Here is a 17,711-nt window from a genome sequence, read left to right as displayed (position 1 = left end):
GGAGGGGGGGGGGGAGATGATAGTGGTGGTGATCCTCCAGGAGACAACAGTGAGCCTGTTCCTTGGGGTATCAGGAACCATACAGTGGCAGAGGCAGCCCAACTTGGAGCTATCATCGAAGTAGATGTCTTTCCAAATCTTGTCAAAGGAGCGAGAGTTGGAAGTTCAACTACGAAGATTGTTTTACCTTCTAGTTTTGTTTTTTCAGATTAGTACCTTCTAGTTTTATTTCTTAATCATCTGGCTTTGTTTCATTGTGTTTTGTATTCTGTTGGTATTCTCAAGTAAAGTGTGCAACTATTCTGTTATATTTGCACCTACAAACATGAATGCCTTCTTTTTTTTTGGAATTATTACTTACCCTGATATGCAAATTCGTAGTAATTTTGAAATATTCGGTTGAACGAATGGATATTCCCCTCAGCAGGTGATATTTGAATTTATTGTGAGAATTCAGCATTGTCTTCGATAGGACTTCTTGAGATAAGTCTCTGTTTTGGGTTTACTTGGAGATGCAAAATGGAGACAAAACAAAAGATGTCAGAGTTTCGAGAGAGGCTGGATATGACACTTGCATCTCAGAATCTTGCAGATGAGGAACATATTAAGAACCTTGTCAAGAAACAACTTCAACGCTCCTCACAACAGGACAAGACTCAGGGTTGGTTGATGATTAGATTACTATTCAAGTCGTTAGCCTATCCCCACTCTTAACCAAAATATATGAATAATAAATAAATAACATAAAATGTGATATTTGCTTTACATAATGTGATCTGTGTGATGGTGCTAATGATGATGTTGTGCAGAACCCACTGAGAATATTGTAGAAAAAAGGACCAAGGAAGCATTAAACTTCCTCGACATGTTGAAGAGTACTTCCCAAAATGACAGTGATGTGTCAAAGACTCATGAAAAATCGCATGCCTGTTGGAAGGTATGTTATCTTCCATTTCCATTTTACTCTTATGTCTACCTTCCCAGTTGTTTTGCATATCATGCACAAATGGTTGTCTGACACCTCTCTGTTCCAACTCCTAACCTTCTGTTCATTTTATCATATGCTGATGATCATGTCAATTGGCTGCAATACAATCTAGTAGGAGGATATCTCATTTTTTTTTTCTTCTTCTTCTGATTGTTTTTTTGTCTTAACCCTTGGTTCTCTCTCTCTCTCTCTCTCTCTCACACACACACACACACACACACACACTATTGATGGAACCGTAAGAAGTTGTTGTCTGATGCTAACTGTAGAAGTGTTGTATGATTTATTTATGTGAAATATTTGGTAATTATGGTAATTTAATAATTGGAAATATGCAGTCAAGAAAGTAATGTCATTGAAGGTATTATTTTCTGACAGCTACAAGCAGACAATGAAGAATTCCGTGTTATGTATCGAGAAGGCCCCCAGGGCACTCCCTTTCATATGCTACTTGTAGAAGGCTTTGTTGATGCACCTGTTGATGTTTGTAAGTTATGACTGAAGTAGTTGGAGACTGTTGAGTTGCGTCATGAAGTTTTTAATTGGAAGAATTCTCTGTCCTACTATTACGGGGTAATTTTTAAGATAAGTTCAATAAATTTTCAATAATATTGCAGGTTTATGTGTTTCATGGCAGTCATCGCTTTATAAAAAATGGTAAGGATTGAACTCTGTTTCGTTTTGAATAATTTATATGCTTCCAGATATATTCTATTTCTTTTTGTTGTTAATGTTTTCCTACCCATTAAAATAATAATAATAATAATAATAATTGATGTTATTCTGTTCTCCTATGAGTGAAAGGGTATGCATATATCCTTTTTTGTTTTTTGGGATGGGCAATGCAGGAAGTGATATCAGAGTCATGATCCACCAGTTAATCTCTAAGTAAGATCTATGGATGCGCTCTAATTACTTTAAATTAAAAGCCAAGTACTCAAGAATGAAGAGCTTATGTAACAGTGTCTAGTATTTAAAAAAAAAAAAAAAAAAAAAAAAAAAAAACTGGAACGTCTAGTTTGCAACTCATCTCAGTTGAGGCTTTCTGCACTGTCAGAATCCATGTAAAAAATTCCAACTATTCCTCAAGACACATGGTGCCCATGTATCAAAGTCTTACATGACTTAATCAAGACCCACTAATTATCTCTAAATAATATCTATGGATACCCTCCAATCCGTTTGAGTTAAAAGCCAACTAATCCAGAGTGAGGAACTGATGTAACAATCTTGGGAGTCTTTCATTCAAATGGGCCTGAAATCTCTATTTTGCAACTGATTGCCGGCAATGCTTTCTTCACTGTCATAATCAATGCAAAAAGTTCCTCCTTCTTGTACCCATTAAAAAATTGATGTCATGTCACTCTTGTTAGCCTTAAAACTTCTTTTGTTGAACTCAAGAATAGCTTCATGCCATAATCCTGAAACCTATGAACTTTTACGTACACTCATCATAATGAAGTTTCTATTCGGTGAATTTTTTTTTTATTTTTTATTTATTTTGAATTTCTTCTTTTTGCTCCCCAAACACCCACCCAAAAAATGTTAAGCTACACACAAGAATTGGGAAAAAGAGTGCAGAAAAGCAAGATCAAAGAAAAGTACAGCTTCTCATGCCCCCCCAAATTGCGAGGCTGTAGGATGGGAAATTGCAGATAAGAAAGTTATGATTGATACTTACCAGATGCGGAGAGGGGGATGTTTCCTGTCGCCCTTCAGTTATCTCGTGTGTAAGGAGAATGGTGAATCAGTTGATCACCTGTTTCTCCAATGCCCCTTTGCCGTATATGGATTGGCCATTTCCGAATGTTGGTGGGTTTGATCTGAGTCTGGCATTTGGCTCCTTTTGGGGCAAGGGGAAGTTTCTTTGGAGATCCACTTTAGTGGCTTTGTGGTGTATTTTGGAGGAACAGAATGCTTGTCTCTTTCATGATGAGTCTTCTTTGGAGTTGGTGGTGATTGAGAGGGTGAAAGTGATGGTTTCCCATTTGGCTATGGTCAACCTCCTATGCAGAGATATGCCAGACACCTGTCTTTTCACCGATTAGGAGAGTATGATTTCATCTAGTATTCCCAAGTTGAAAGTTCAGGTAGGATGGTAACCCCCCCCCCCCTTTTAAAAGGTTCTCTTAAGCTCAACTTTGATGGGTCTTCTCTTACCAACCCTGGTCCTTCAAAGGTTGGTAGTGTAATAAGATCAGCCCAAGGAGATGTTTTGGGGGCATATTCAGGCCCATTGGTGTGGGAATTTGATCAGAGTAGAGATTCTTTCATTAAGGATGGGTTACAGCTTGCTTTAGTGGAAGGTTTTAACAACCTCACTGTCGAGGGTGACCCTACTAATTTTTTCATGGGGTTGATCCAGCTCCAAAGGACCTTGGTGTTTTGTGCATACCATTAGACACATAAAGTTCTTAGCCTCATAGATGTTAATTCTCTTGAAAACATCTGGTAATTCTCTTGCAGATAAACTAGCTAGGGAAGATGTTGGTCTGGCTCAATCCAGCTTGCTTTAGTGGAAGGGTTTCACAACCTCATTATTGAGGGTGACTCTACTAATATCATGGGCTTGATCCAGCTCCGAGGGTCCCTGGTGTTTTGTGCATATCATTATACACAAAGTTCTTAGCCTCACAGATGAACTGCTAATTCTCTTGAAAACCTCCGTTTGCTAATTCTCTTGCAGATAAACTATATAGGGAAGGTGTTGGTCTGGTGTATGGGTTTCAGTGTGTTCTTTGGCCCTACCAGTGTCTGGTGTAGGTAGCGTTGGACTCATAGGAAATTCAGGGTGAATTGGGTTTTGCAGAATAAATTCTCTAATTAAAACTTTAACCAACTGATGAAAGACAAAGGGTGTAAACAAAAAATCACAGGACAAGAGGAGAGAGAGAGAGAATAGGTAGACATGGTGATTATAGAGTGGTTTGGCCGCTTGCCTACATCCACTACCAAGAGCTACCCTCACTCTTGGACTTTCCATTATCTCACGATCACTTTCCAATGGTAGTGATCAAACACCTTCACAATTGTTTTCCCTTGGTAGATCAAACTTGAAACCTTCTACAATTTCTTTCCCTTGGTAGCAGTTAGACGTTTACAAATCACCCTTGTGAGCATACAAATGGAGGCACCCTATCTTCCACAAAGCTCTTTCAATGACGAGTTACAACTCAAGGTTCATAAGCCAAATTGCAAGATTAAGTACAATGAAGAAATGATTCTCAATAATAACCTTTAAAACCCAAGACTATAGATATTCAATTGTAGTACTGAAGTTTATGTAGCTCCCCACAAGTCGCTCTTAATAACAACAAAAAATATGGCTGTTAGAGCTTCCAATGGCTCTTTTTTTTAGCAGAGCTGGTCAATTGCCCTAAAGGCCTGGTCGACACCCTTGAAGGATATAGCCATTGAAATATGACTGTTGTGCAATTTTGGTGAAATAAATTCCTTCCAGTTGACCACTTGGTAGAGCCAAGGTCCCAAAATCGGCCTATTCAAGAAACTTCATCCGGCCTTAGGCCAGTCGACCTGTCGGTTAACTGCCTGATCAATCCAGTCAACCGTCTGGTCTTCCGGATGACAGCTTTGGCCAGACTGCCTTCTTTGACCTAGGCTAGCTGATCTCCACTCGTGTTGGTCATCAATATGGGTCGATCAGAATCAGCCAAAATCGGTTAAAAAAAACCCCTAAACCCTAGTTTCTGTACAGGATGGACTGAAATCATGATCGGCCCTGTAGGATCCGATTTTTCAGACCCTAAAAAACCTAGCTAGCTAATCCATCATTTTATGTTTTTACATGGTTTTCTCATTCATTAGAGATAGCTAGGGCTTGTCTTTAAGATCTTTTGTTGAAGCTTGCTCAACGACATCTTCCAATTGTTTGGTTTTGCTTCTTACAATGTTTTTATGCTTTGAGAAGATACCAATTCAACATTACGCTTTTTCAACCCCAAATATAAGTTATTAATCACCAAAACATCCTATGAAATGGAATGTCTCAACAGGTAGGGGCTATTCATATTGTTAATTGTCCCTTTGATGGTTTCCCTGCAATTTACAGGGGTTATAGCTGTTGTACTTTACTAGTGCTTCTTTTTCTATTAATAAACTGTTGTTTGTTGCCTACCAATAAAAGAAAAAAAAGTACAGCTGCATAGATTAGTGACTAGGCTGTTGGGGTGTATGCAGTGCATAAAGTTGCTAGTCAAGGTTTTAAAACTCGATCTCGCCAGCCATCTCGCTATCCCAAAAAAACAAGATCTGGCGAGATCTCGCCGAAACCTTGTATTTTTTAGGCGGTCGACTCGCTGGTAGATCTCTGTGGGCATATGGCCTTTGTAGGCCTTGAAACTGTGTATTTACTCAATTTTAGCCATTCTAAACACAATGGAAACATCAGATTTGCAAAAAAAAAAACTCAAAATAGTACTTTGACTTTGTACCCTATGTAAGTAGTCTCCGACTCTTTTGACCTTAGGCTAGTATGCTCTCTTCCACAATCCACATTCCAAGATCAAAACATGACACAACATAATCATAAGAATTTAAAAGACATCATATATAAGAAAAGAAACTCCAAATGTAGATGATGAGGTAATATTCTCTACTCTTTAAGCTTCAATGAGTGTAGGATTAGAGATTGTCAAGCGAAAGCACCAAAGTCCTTGCTCCTTGGTTTTTTTCTTCAAAAAAGTAGAGAGAGAAGTGAGATTTGGCGAGATATTGGCGAGATCTAGCGAAATCTCGCTCGAGATTTGGCCAGTTGGGCCATCTCGCCTTTTGGAAATAACGAGATCTCGGCGCCAAGTTCTTAAACCATGTTGCCAGTATTGTTTCTTTGTAGTTGAGTGTTTTAAATTGCAATAGTTACAATTCACAGTCAAATTGTATTGAAACACTTTTTTCAGGTGGCCTCAGTTTACTATCCCGACTTTCAAAATTACCACATCCAAATGTTTGCAAAAGGTTCGAATCGGTGAACAGATATGTCTAGTGAGGTTTGTGCTGCAGTGTCTGGACATTTACCTAAGAGCTTCTTTCAATGTTTAATACTTACTTCATTTTGAGATCTTAATTTTTCCATGGCTTTCCCCCAAATCCACCAACTATTTGGAGGAAAGGATGAAGTTTTCATGGCCACTGTCAGCTAGAGAAGCTGTTGTGCATTTTTTGGAGTTGGAGTTTTTTGAAGAAGATCTTGTTATTGTGCTCATAAACTCGGTAGCTACTTGACATCTCTAATATAAGTTACCTTCCAAAATAAAATTTGTTCCTTCTCAGAGTTTATTACTTCTGGGTGGAAGCTTAAGAAAACTATATTTTGGAACTTCCTTTCAGATATCAGACTTACAGAGTATTGATAGAACTACACATGGGTTCACCAATGAGGGGATACCTGAAGAAAAGGATGTGATACGAATAGATGTTGTTGGAGGCTTTGCTATACAAAAGGTGTCCTCAAATAGAAGTTACTTTCGGTGAGTTGTTCTTCTATTTGTTAACCTGTTGAACAGATCTGGAGGATCTTTTCAGTAGAGCGTCACTTTTTTTATGCTACTATTCTAGGCATTCCTATGGGAAAAAAAATGTTCCAATTTGGTTTCGGTATACGAAATCAAAGTTAGAGCTGCATGACTAATTGTTTCATAGGACATGAATGGGCCACCTGGCTTATGGACATTAAGGGTTATAGTTAATCTTTTATACTGGATCTGTTTCTGTAAGCTCTGATCCTCTGAGCATGAAATTTGTGTCGATTTACTTGGGTTTCAGACCCATATATAATGTAGAGCCAGTCCCCAACTAGTCAATTAGGAACTAATTCCACAGTAGGATCTTTCACAATCACAACAGCACCTTAACTCCAATTTCCAGCAACCAGAAACAGCAGTAACTTTTAACAGTCATTAAGCACTAAGGTATTGACCTTAACAAAACTAATAACAGAACACCCACTCAACAGTAGCAGCAACATGAATTAAATTCATGGTAACTCCATGGGCAGAATTGCAGGTACAGCACTGCCCAAAAATAGCAACTAATAAACTTCTAACAACAGCAGTCCATTGACTTCATAGATCGGGTTGAAATTTCAGTCAAGGAAAGGGGGTACTGTCCTCACTTCCGAGAATCAGCCTCTGATGACGGTTGGATTGCAAGTAATGACACTTGTTCAAAATAGAAACTCAATCTCTGATTGAGAAACTTACAGAACACATCACTTTCAGCTGATAGAAAGGCCTGAAACTAGTATTGAAGTAGGAACTCAAGAAGGTTGGAACACTTCCAGAATATGGCTTGAAATAATGTCCAGAACTTTGAGTTGCAGGACCTGAGATTACAGTCTCAGGATTCCCAAAACCCAGGGAACTGCAGGTTTGTTTGGCCTGTACTCTAACACCAGTACCCTCCGAATACTGATGGAACAACTTTGTATGAATCACACTATAGCAGCAGCAGTGGAAAAGGGGATCTTGATATCTCTCCACAAATCACTAGTTGTAGATTTAATGAACTAGAAACTGAAAAAGAAAAAGCAAAGAAAACATGGCTTTCTCTTTTCTTTCAAACTCCAAATCCATGGGGATAGTTCCCTTTTCTTATATTTATAAAGTAAACCTATTACAATCAATACTCTCTAAGTGTGGGAGAGATGGAAAATAAAAGAAAATCCCTAAGTTGCTATTACATTGATAAGAAATCTACTTTCTAAAAATAGGAAACTAAAAATAGAAACCATCTACTAACTGAAGTAGTTACAAAGTAATGGAAAGTAATCAAAATAGCAGGTAATAAAGATGTTAAAGCAGCTTCATGGGGCCCACAAAGATCTTCCAAAATCTTCTCAAAGCAAAGAAATAACCACTATAAAATCTCTCCACACAACAGTTAGCTGGGACCCATGGAATCTGTCAAATCTGCCACAGATTCACCTCCACGCGAGGCTGGAACTACACCCCGAATTATCTCCAAGCGCTGGTCAGTATGGGCCCATCAGATCTGATAGATCTTCCACAGTTTCTTCTTCCATGCAAGCTGTCCCTGGCCCCACCATAACTGTCAAAACTCCTCTAATTATTGCTGATTGATGACCATGTTTTGGCCAGAAACAGAGTTGGTCCATGGGCTGAAATATTATCAACACGTAGGCCCAAATATGGGCCTTAACATGGTTCAAACCGATGGTTAGAATAGGCCTTGGTTTGGGCTGATAATAACCCAACCCATGGCGACTTAACTAAGCGCCTGTTTGGGCTGGACTTGTGCTGCATCAATATAGGTCCTGTTATGCAATGGAAGCACTGTTTATAAATAACATACCTAAATCTGATTTATATACAAGGATGTGATTTCAATGGAATGGAACCTGTTATGCTTGGGTTGGAGGAGTATAATAAAATCAAGATTGTTAAGAACATCTATTGGCAGGATGCAGTATGTTATATCACTGATGCAATAATTTAAAAAAATAAAATAAAAAAATCTGAGCCTGATTTACCTTCTTATTGTGCAGGACAATAGCAACTATGGATATCAAATTGGAGTTTGTTCCTCCGGCACTAATTAACTTTGTCTCGAGGCAGCTTATTGGCAGCGGTTACAAGCTTTACAAAAAGGTCATATCTAGATGTCTGAATGAAACTCCTGCCAGTGACCAATCTGAGATGTCTTTTTATTTTTATATAAATGGTATAGATTAGCATACACATGTATTGCACTCTTAAAGAAATACACTAATGTAATGTATGACATGATTATAGCCCCAAATCCTCCATGCAGTTCCATTATAAGCATCACTATCCTAGTTTCTGTGACCATAAGCAAAACATCTGACCACTCTGAAGTTATCTTTTGGTTTGTCATTTGGTTGCTATTGGTTAGTATACAAATGTATTATGCTCTTCAAGAAATACCGGAAGGTGACTGATGAAGAATTAAATCATTTTATCCAATGTCCTCCATGTCCTTGCACAATGAACATCCCTTAGCTATAAAGATATTGTCTTTGACATATCTTTTGGTTTTTCATTTAGCATATAAAGTATTCCACTCTTCAGGAATTACCTGAAGCTGACTGTGGAAGTATTACACCATTATCATCCCCCGTCCTACGTGTCCCTGGAAGTGGAAATCTCTAAGCTAATCTCTTCAACCACTGGAAACATGTATTTGGGTTTTTCCTTCCTACTATTGGGCTCGTGGATCCACTTGATTGTGCAATGTGCAAGAGAGAAGAAAACAGACACAAAGTTGGATCTTTCTTGAGAGAGAGAGAGAGAGAGAGAGAGAGAGAGAGAGAGAGAGACTATAATGAGCCACACAAACTGGTTTTGGTGATTCTAAAATTTCAACTGCACCATTGGAGACCATAGTTTTGATGTTTCAGATTGAACCACAAATGCATTAGTTATTGGTGAAGACATATCTATGCTTGTGCTTTCTTTTTTCTCTCATAATTTCTCTTACATTGATTCCAAATCCTTTGACATCCCAGACAGTTACTTCTGCAGCCAGGGGTGATGAGGATTTCAGCAAGGCCTTGGAGGAGGACCCACTCTATTCTCAGATTCGGGAAGGTTTAAACCCTCACAATAAACTCCAGAAGGCTCTCATATGTGAGAATTTTACTTTTCCTATCCCTGAAGAAGATGCAAACAGAAGTCCACAGGCTAATGAATCAGTTAATGACCAAGTGTCCCTTGGTATTGACCTTGCAAGTGAAGCTCTGCAAGCTGATTCTCTGGTTACTAATCAGACATGTTGTGGAGAAATAGAGGAGGAACTGATTGAAGAAGACGAACAATTAGAGAGGAGTGGCAAAGGCATGGATCACTCTCCGACCAATCATTTTGCAGAACCATGTCATGTCAACAAGGAAAAGAAGGTTTTTGTCAGTCCTGAGGTGGAAAATGCTCTAGGCATACTAAATGAGGCCATATCTATGGTTCGAGAGAGTAGAGTTTTTCAACAAAGTTCCTCTACTGGTCCCACTAATCAAGAGTCTCCAAATCTTAAAAGAGTTATGGGGGCAGGCTCCTGTTTTTCAGGAGATGGTGCCCTTCCTGTAGGGGAAGTCTGTGTTGTGGCACCAGAAGTGGATAACATGAATAGGTCATCAGATGAAGCTGGTGATGTCTCTGGCATTCTTAATACCAGGTAAAGTCTGCCACTTAGTATTTTGGAATGTATCTTCATGAATTACCAAGATATTCTTCTAATTACATACACTCAAAGAGAGGTTAGAAGTAAGTCTAATTTTCTTATTGCAATGGTAAGTTAATAACATCTGATATTAGGGCAGAAAGAAATGTGAATATGTGTTATCCATCTCTACTGTGCTTGGTTTGTCAGATGGAATGGCATGGTTTAATTTTGGTCTGCCGTAGCAGTTCAGCACATATGGTCTCTCACCAAATGGGGACTTATTTCTGTTAGTCACCCAGCAAATAAATAATAGAAATCGTTTCATTCCATACATCCAAAATCCAAAATAGTTCTGTACTTTTTATTTAGAAACCGGTACAATTCATCTTTTGAAGCTTTACCGTATGTGTTTAATTGCCATGGGGATTCAGAATAAAATCAGGTCATCTGAGGATTGAGGGGGCAACCAAACTCAAAACTATATGTTCAACTTTACTTTGTCTTTTGAATTTATATCACTGTGACATATCTGTGGGATTATCAGATTTAAAACACAACTATGCCAAAGTTCTGGTTTCTGTGTGCAGTGTCCTGTGAGATGTTTCATTCAGTCAACTAGCCTTTTTCAACTGCATTAATGCAGTTTCTGAAGGATGGAAGTTGGGAGACAAGTGGCAGGCTGTGTGCTGACCACTCAATGGGTTTCATGTTGCTCATCTTTAGCTTCCACTTCCCAAGAGAACCATCTTGGGAGAATATAGATTTGAACATTGATGATAATTTCTTGTTCCACTATTAAAGTGTCAATTCTGTCAACTCAGTTTCACCTGCTAGTTGAGTTGATTTCTGTCTTCCTTTGTTCTTGGTATAACTTTGCATATTGCTCAAGTCCAAGGTAGGATTCCAATTAATCTAATTCATCGGCACCGTCTTGTTTTACATTTCCCTTGTTTGCAACTTCATATTTTGCAGGGAAGCCAAACCAGAATCTCCAACAAAAGAACTGATCCGGAACCAGATAATGCCAGTATCTCCAGAACAAAATTTCCCAATTTCAAGCAAATCTCAGAAGGTTATGTCGACTTCTCAAAATGGGACAACACCAAAGGCGCCAATGTTGGAGAACAAGGCGAATGGTTTTAAGGAAGTTAATGTCGAATCAAATGGCATACTTGCAAGTTCAAAGGGTAAGAGAGAGATGTTGCGGCGACAAAAGAAGAAACAATGGATCTGTTGCTTACACTTGGGTCCAAGCTAAGTCAATGGTTTGGTTGAATCTTTTCACATGGAGAGGAGCTGCTGGCCGGAAACTTGGCTCATATGAGATGATTTGGCAGGTGCATATATGAATCCTTTTGGGGTTGCCAACTGTATCCAGTTCTCTTGAGGGAAAATTGGTTCTGCTGCTGCTAGTGCAGTGATCCAAGACCATCGAGCCGTTTTCAGTGCATCAAAATCTGTTTGTTTGACAAGGCAACTCCTGAGGAATCTGAAGTGGCTGACTTCAAGCTTACTTTGCAATGTCTTTCTGAATTCAGTTAATGAACATTTTTGTTGGCTCTCTACCCCCTTACTGTCTCTTTGAGGCTTGGGCCTCTGATTATAGTCATGTAACCCTTTTTTTTATAATAGAAAAAAGAAACCCCTTTTGCTAATGAATGTTCAGTAAATTTGGTTGTTCAAAAAAACAAGAGATTAGTAGATATTTTAAAAGAGATTGACTTGGTTCCATCATGATGCATGACTGGTGCCATTTATACTAGTAGTGATAGTTATATGGAGTTGACCAAAACAAAAGGATCGGGCTTGTCTGTAGTGCAGATCCAAAGGCTGGGAGCCATCAGCCCAATGTGCTCTCAACCTTTGGATCTACACTGGACGTCGTGTCGCGTGACAGTATCCCGGTCCCAAAATGTGACGGTAAGTTATCATCATTTTGAGCACTACAAAAGATAAGTGTCATCAGCAAAAATAAAGTGAGACACGGGGAGATCTTCCTGATTTAGTTCCTTTATACGACTTGAGATTCCTATAAACATTAAGAAGCCTAGTAAGTCCGTCCATAGCAATAAATGATTAGATAATGACTCAGGGGCATCCTTGAGGAATCCCCTAGAGGGCTCAATAAAATTGAAACTATTTCCTTCTAATTTAATTGAATAAGTACAAGAAAGAGATTAAAAAAGCTACTCAAATCACACATTTTTCTCTAAATCCTGAGTATTCAAAGATGACTCATAATTCAAGCCTATTTACTTCCACCAAGCGCCGCACACGCTTATGATTGGAACCATTTCTACGTGCTCACTTTAAATATCAACAATTGTTATGTGGCAAATCAAATGAGGCTAACCCTTACTCAAGTTGGAATCAAGTCACCTTTGGGCATCATGAGCCCGACCCTTAACTCAATTTTCCAGCAGGTAGAATTTTAGGTCTCTAATGGCATTCCTACTCTCTCTGATCAACAACAGGTGATCCCACCTAAACCTATACCCACCCCCTTACCACTTTTTTTTTCTATAAAAAAAAGTCATATCTGTACAGGGATCACTAACAACATAAATAATATATCTTGATGGTCTGTTTCTATTATAAAGGAAGATGTGTCTTACTTTCTGTCAACTACATGGTGATAGGAAAAATCATTGAAGCAGCAATCGAATGCCTACTTATGGGATAAAGCAGGCCAAGAAAGAAGGGTGGGACGTGGATGAAATCTAGAGTGATGCAGAGGAGTTGGGACCACTTTTGACAGGTGACAGTATCAAATAGTGAACATGGAGCACCGTTCCTTAATTTTTGGACATAGCCGATTTTTTGTTAAGACCAATTTTTTGTCTCATGGCTAATAACGAAATGGTACTTGGTTAAAAAACACAGCCTATATGGCTATGAACAAAAAACTAAGATCATAGAGTCTAATCTCACCATGTTGAGCTTTTATTCCTTATTAGTAACATTTTCACATACATCAGGATTCCATGTGGTAAAAGGGAGGTTTCCCTTTCTTGTTTTATTTTAGTTTTGTTAAATCTTTGGGAGAAAGGCAATCAAGATCTTTGGGCTATGTTTGGTTGCTAAGAATTTGAAAGAAGCACCAGAGGACAGGCAGGGATGGATCCGGATCCGGCTTCTCTCCTTATCCTCGGTTGCCTATGTCTTGTTAGGTCTATTTAGGATGACGATACGTGTACATGACGGATCCAACGGCTTTCAATCTTTACCCAGAAAAGAAACCCATACCCAAACGCCTCTCCTTACCCGAGTTTCAATCCTCTTATTTTCTTTGCTATTCCTTGTCTTCAAGGTTTGGTCGTGACCTAATGAACAAGAGGGAGGAAGCCCACTGAAGGAGTTGCAGAGATTGTTTTGCCGACGCCGGTGATCGAAGGCGACCCTAACTGCCGATCAATCCTCCTCTTCCGATCTCTTCTCTCCCAAACTTCTGAGACCCTCTTTCGATCTCTTCTCTCCCAAACACCCCGAGAGCTTCTCTTTCTACATAGGCGTGGTTTTGCCGACGCCGGTGATCGAAGGCGACCCTACCAAAATCCCCAACGTATCTGCTTCTCTTCCATTCTCTTCTCTCCCAAACTGCCGAGACCGAGAGCTTCTACCCATCTACGGAGGCGTGGTTTTTGTTTCCTCCGATCCCGGAAAAAGAACAAATTCATCCAAACTTCCCAATTAAATCTTCATTTTTTTTTCTTGCGATCTAGGGTTCCTTCCATTCATTCTCTACTCTCTGGAGTCCCATTTCCAATACATCATCATCGTCATCATCTACTTTATACTAGAGCTCCTGCTAATTCTATAGATCCAAAACTCGTCGATTTTCAATTCTCTCTCTCTCTTTCTCTCGACCAAGTTCCTGAAAGATTATCTCTCTCCGTAATAATATTAGCCATCTCAAAGATTTCTATAAATTCTGTTTCATATATTTGTGAATGTGTGAATGCTTGAAAATCTTATTCTGAAACTCTGTTCGGAGCTTCTGATTATTGAGATTTACAGAAGGTCTTCAAGCAATTTAGGGTTTGATTTGGGTTTCCTGCTTTTTTGGACGCAAGAAGAGGAGAAAAGTTGGGGCATTTGAGAGATCTCCAGTGTCGTATCTTGTTTTGATTCGTTTTTGACGGGGAAGGTAACTGTTGGAGAAAAGTTGCAGTCTAGGTCTGATTTGTCGGAGAAAAGAGAGGAGAAATCTCAGATGGGTAAGGAGAAAAGCATTAGCACTTAGCAGTGAAGATGGATAGTTTTTATTAAGATAAAGATGACAGCCGTTGGAAGGTTTATGTACACGTGTCAATAGACATGGGCGATTGAGGCCGAATAGGGGTGGGACGTGGGACTGGTGAGGAGGAGGAGTTGCAGACGGTGTGGATAGGAGAGGCGGGTTTTCTTGATCATGTTTCTTTCTCACCTGGAGGCTTTTGGAGGGTTTTCGGTCAGATTATGAGGAGGACAGGTGTTGTTCCATCAGAGATCGTTGGAAGTCGTTGGAGACGAACCGAACCGAACCGAACCGAACCCTTCCCGAACGGCTCCATAGAGAAAAAGGGCAAAAAAGAAGTGGGTATCATCCCCGGTCCACTCGGATTGGAAAACCGATCCGATTTTTCGAGTTTTAAAAGCAGTAACCCAACTGTAACATCAAACCCCAACCGCCACTGATCGTTTCTCTCCGTCTTCCGTCTTTCTGGATTTCTGTGGAAATCAAACCTCTGAAGATATCATTTTCCGAAAGAAGAGAAAATGTCGAATAGGAAACTTTGGCTGTCAGCCTTGGGAGCTTTGCGCAGAAACTTTCGTTCAACATCTCGTTTCTCTATTGGTTTTCATCCCAAGTTCGAATCTTCTGGATTTTTCTCGTGTTCTTATGAGGTCGGAAAGCCTCCGGATTATGCAAGCTGCAGAGATCGCTTCGCAGAGATACGTAGTTTCTCTAGTAAGAATTTTGCCTCGGAATCAGCAGATGGAGGCGTTAGTGGATGCTGGAATTGCAGCGCCGTTCCCACGTCGAAACCATTTCTTTCTTGCGAGTCATGTAAAAGTGTTCAACCAGTTGATTCATCTGTTGATTACTTCCAGATATTTGGCTTGTAAGTCTTCTAACGGGGATTCTTTAATGAGTTCTGTTGACTTGCTTAGTTTCTGTGTCATGTGGCGGGGGATTAATGTCTGCTTGTGTTCTAACTTTTACCCTTTCGATGCTAATTCTTATCTATTTATTGATTAAGTCTGATATGGTCTTATTTACTTGCATGGTGTATGGTTTTATATGGGAAGTGTCTGAATTGGATCCATAAATTATAGATTTGTGAAATGAAAATCTTGTTTTAGATAATCACTTCTGAGATGTTGAGAACTTCCTTTGAATTCTTACAGGGATAAAAAGTATGAAATCGAGGATTGTAGTCTCGAGAAAAAGTACAAAGATTGGCAAAAGAAACTACACCCTGATTTAGTTCATTCGAAATCTGAGGTGTGTATGTATATTGAGTTATTTTTCTTCTTCATCTTTTCATTTATTTATTTATATTTATTTATTTATTTTTTTTTTAAGTTCAAAATATAATTATAGTCAATGTTGGTCTTCCATTAATAGAAGGAAAAAGAGTATGCTGCTGAACAGTCGGCTCGAGTAATTGATGCCTACCGAACACTGAGTAAGCCATTATTGAGGGCAATATACATGGTAAGAACTTACCCTTTTGGTGTCTTTATTCCTGTGTCTGGTTTTAGGATTTCATGCACTTTTGTCTATATTAGCTGGACACTTAAGATAGCAGCGACAGCTATGTCAAACATGTCTGGACTCTGGACACAGATTCCGACATTGACACAGCATGGATGCACATACTACTATTCCTCCACCACAATCACCATCACCTCCTCCTCCTACTACTACTATTACTACTGTATCAAAAATGTAGTTATGCGAACACCCTCCTTCCCTCAAAACACACAAACAAGCATCACCATTTCCACCTTCATGGTAAATATAAAAAATTGGATCTCTTCCATAACACTTACGTGCACTTCTCTTTTGGTTTTGTAGGCATCTGGATTTTCCATTATTGGCATGCCATATGTTTGTGTAGCCTTTGTTTTCTCTGTCTAATAGTACCTGTTATTCATAAAAGTTAAGAAAAGGGGAAAACAATCTTTGCTAATCATAACATATAAGGACAATATACAAATAGCTTAGCTATACAAATAGCTTAGTTACACACATATATATGCATATATAATTTGATATTTTACACAAGACTTGCGGTATTATTTTATCAATATCTGACATAATATTCATTTAATATATATCATCCAAATTGCTGAATCCTAGTTTTGGTTTTGGGGCTTTCCAAAACCAGCACCTCTATCTATTTAACAGAGCTTTTTGAGTTCTTGTGATTTCATCTCTCAAGTCAAAGCAATTCTGAGAACAAGGGGCTTTTCAACAAATAGCTCTAGATAGTTCTTTATCTGATTTTGTTGGAAGAGAATTGGGAATGGGCAAAAACGTTGGAGGTAAATCAGAAACCTCCACTACTAGACTTTGTTCTGGAAGACTGCATTCCTACCCTCCTGTGCAGCTCTTCTGGATTGATAGAGAAATTGGTGTAAATCTTAACATTGGAAGCAGATTTTTTTTGCAATATCTTATGATTTGACTGGAGCAGATGTGGTTTATGGTACTTTTAGTTGGTAGGCTGCATAAATATATTGAACCAAATTAAGGAGATAGGAAAGCCGATTGATTAAGTTAATAATTCTGTATTTACAACTAATTTTTTTGGTCAAGGACAACATCAGTTGCATTTATTGAAGTATGAAGAAATTGCCCCTTTGTGCTTCCACTTTGTTCATGTGCTTCTTTTTGATATTTCATTTGACATTTGGCAGTTGCGAATAGAGGGCGTCCATGTGGATGAAGAAACAACAATTTCAGATCCAGAATTTTTAGCAGAGGTAGCCTGTCGAGGAATCTGATTTTCTCCATCCTATCACGTGTTTAGTTTTCTTCCTTCATCAGGGTTCAGGAACAACTTCTTTTCTAACCTTGGGATAGACGGAGATTGGTCCTTGAATGCAACAATTGGAGGGAGCTTGACTGCAAGACCCATCCATTGAGCAGGGGTAAAGGTTGACCTAAGCAGTCTGCCGACGGTGCCTGCTTATTGTGTCTGTCAATTACCATTTAGCTAAGAAGCCCATGGATATTGAGGTCATCCATATCATTAAATGTGAAATGCATCTGAGTTTTATTAACAACATCACTAGATTTGATCGTCAATTTGAACATTTATCCTAATAGCACTAAATGACAAGTTAATGTTTGCTTCTAAGTTTATGAGATTTTCTTACAGATTATGGAGATCAGGGAAGCTGTTGAAGAGGCTGATGGCCCTCAGTCATTAAATAAAATCCAGTGTCAGGTAAAATTGGATATTGCTTAAGAAAGATGGATTTAATTGGTAAAACAATTGTTTCAGAAATCCAAGTTAGTGTTCTATGGATCCCACCTACAAGATTTCCTTTGGGGGAGGGGGGGGGGGGGGGGGGG

General features: G+C 39.0%; 2 protein-coding genes across 10 annotated transcripts in view; both read left to right on the top strand.

Moving 5' to 3' along the window:
* Positions 1–11,796, top strand: part of LOC122058043 — a 14,001-nt gene extending 2,205 nt beyond the window's left edge. For 4 of the 9 annotated variants that reach the window (XM_042620445.1, XM_042620444.1, XM_042620447.1 and 1 more), the window contains 10 exons: positions 428–661; positions 810–937; positions 1,367–1,475; positions 1,606–1,645; positions 5,905–5,994; positions 6,118–6,217; positions 6,335–6,474; positions 8,511–8,613; positions 9,492–10,153; positions 11,114–11,796. In XM_042620445.1, the coding sequence (XP_042476379.1) occupies positions 520–661; positions 810–937; positions 1,367–1,475; positions 1,606–1,645; positions 5,905–5,994; positions 6,118–6,217; positions 6,335–6,474; positions 8,511–8,613; positions 9,492–10,153; positions 11,114–11,399 (1,800 nt within the window). In that variant the 5' untranslated portion in view covers positions 428–519 and the 3' untranslated portion in view covers positions 11,400–11,796. Of the gene's footprint in view, positions 1–424; positions 662–809; positions 938–1,366; positions 1,476–1,605; positions 1,646–5,904; positions 5,995–6,117; positions 6,218–6,334; positions 6,475–8,510; positions 8,614–9,491; positions 10,154–11,113 lie in introns of all 9 variants that reach the window. The other 5 variants (XM_042620448.1, XM_042620449.1, XM_042620452.1 and 2 more) reach the window with 2 other exon arrangements.
* Positions 11,797–13,357: 1,561 nt separating this feature from the next.
* LOC122057382 (iron-sulfur cluster co-chaperone protein HscB homolog) lies at positions 13,358–17,583 on the top strand (the record flags this gene model as incomplete). Its single annotated transcript, XM_042619454.1, is given in 5 exon segments — positions 13,358–15,246; positions 15,533–15,629; positions 15,753–15,842; positions 17,051–17,116; positions 17,515–17,583. Coding segments are annotated over 5 exon segments (669 nt in total), but the record flags the coding sequence as incomplete, so codon positions are not given.
* Positions 17,584–17,711: the final 128 nt, after the last annotated feature.

Source organism: Macadamia integrifolia, chromosome 12, assembly GCF_013358625.1.
Source record: "Macadamia integrifolia cultivar HAES 741 chromosome 12, SCU_Mint_v3, whole genome shotgun sequence".
NCBI classification, from domain to species: Eukaryota; Viridiplantae; Streptophyta; class Magnoliopsida; order Proteales; family Proteaceae; genus Macadamia; species Macadamia integrifolia.
Note: the sequence above shows the minus strand (reverse complement) of the source record. Positions and strands in the feature narration are given on the sequence as shown.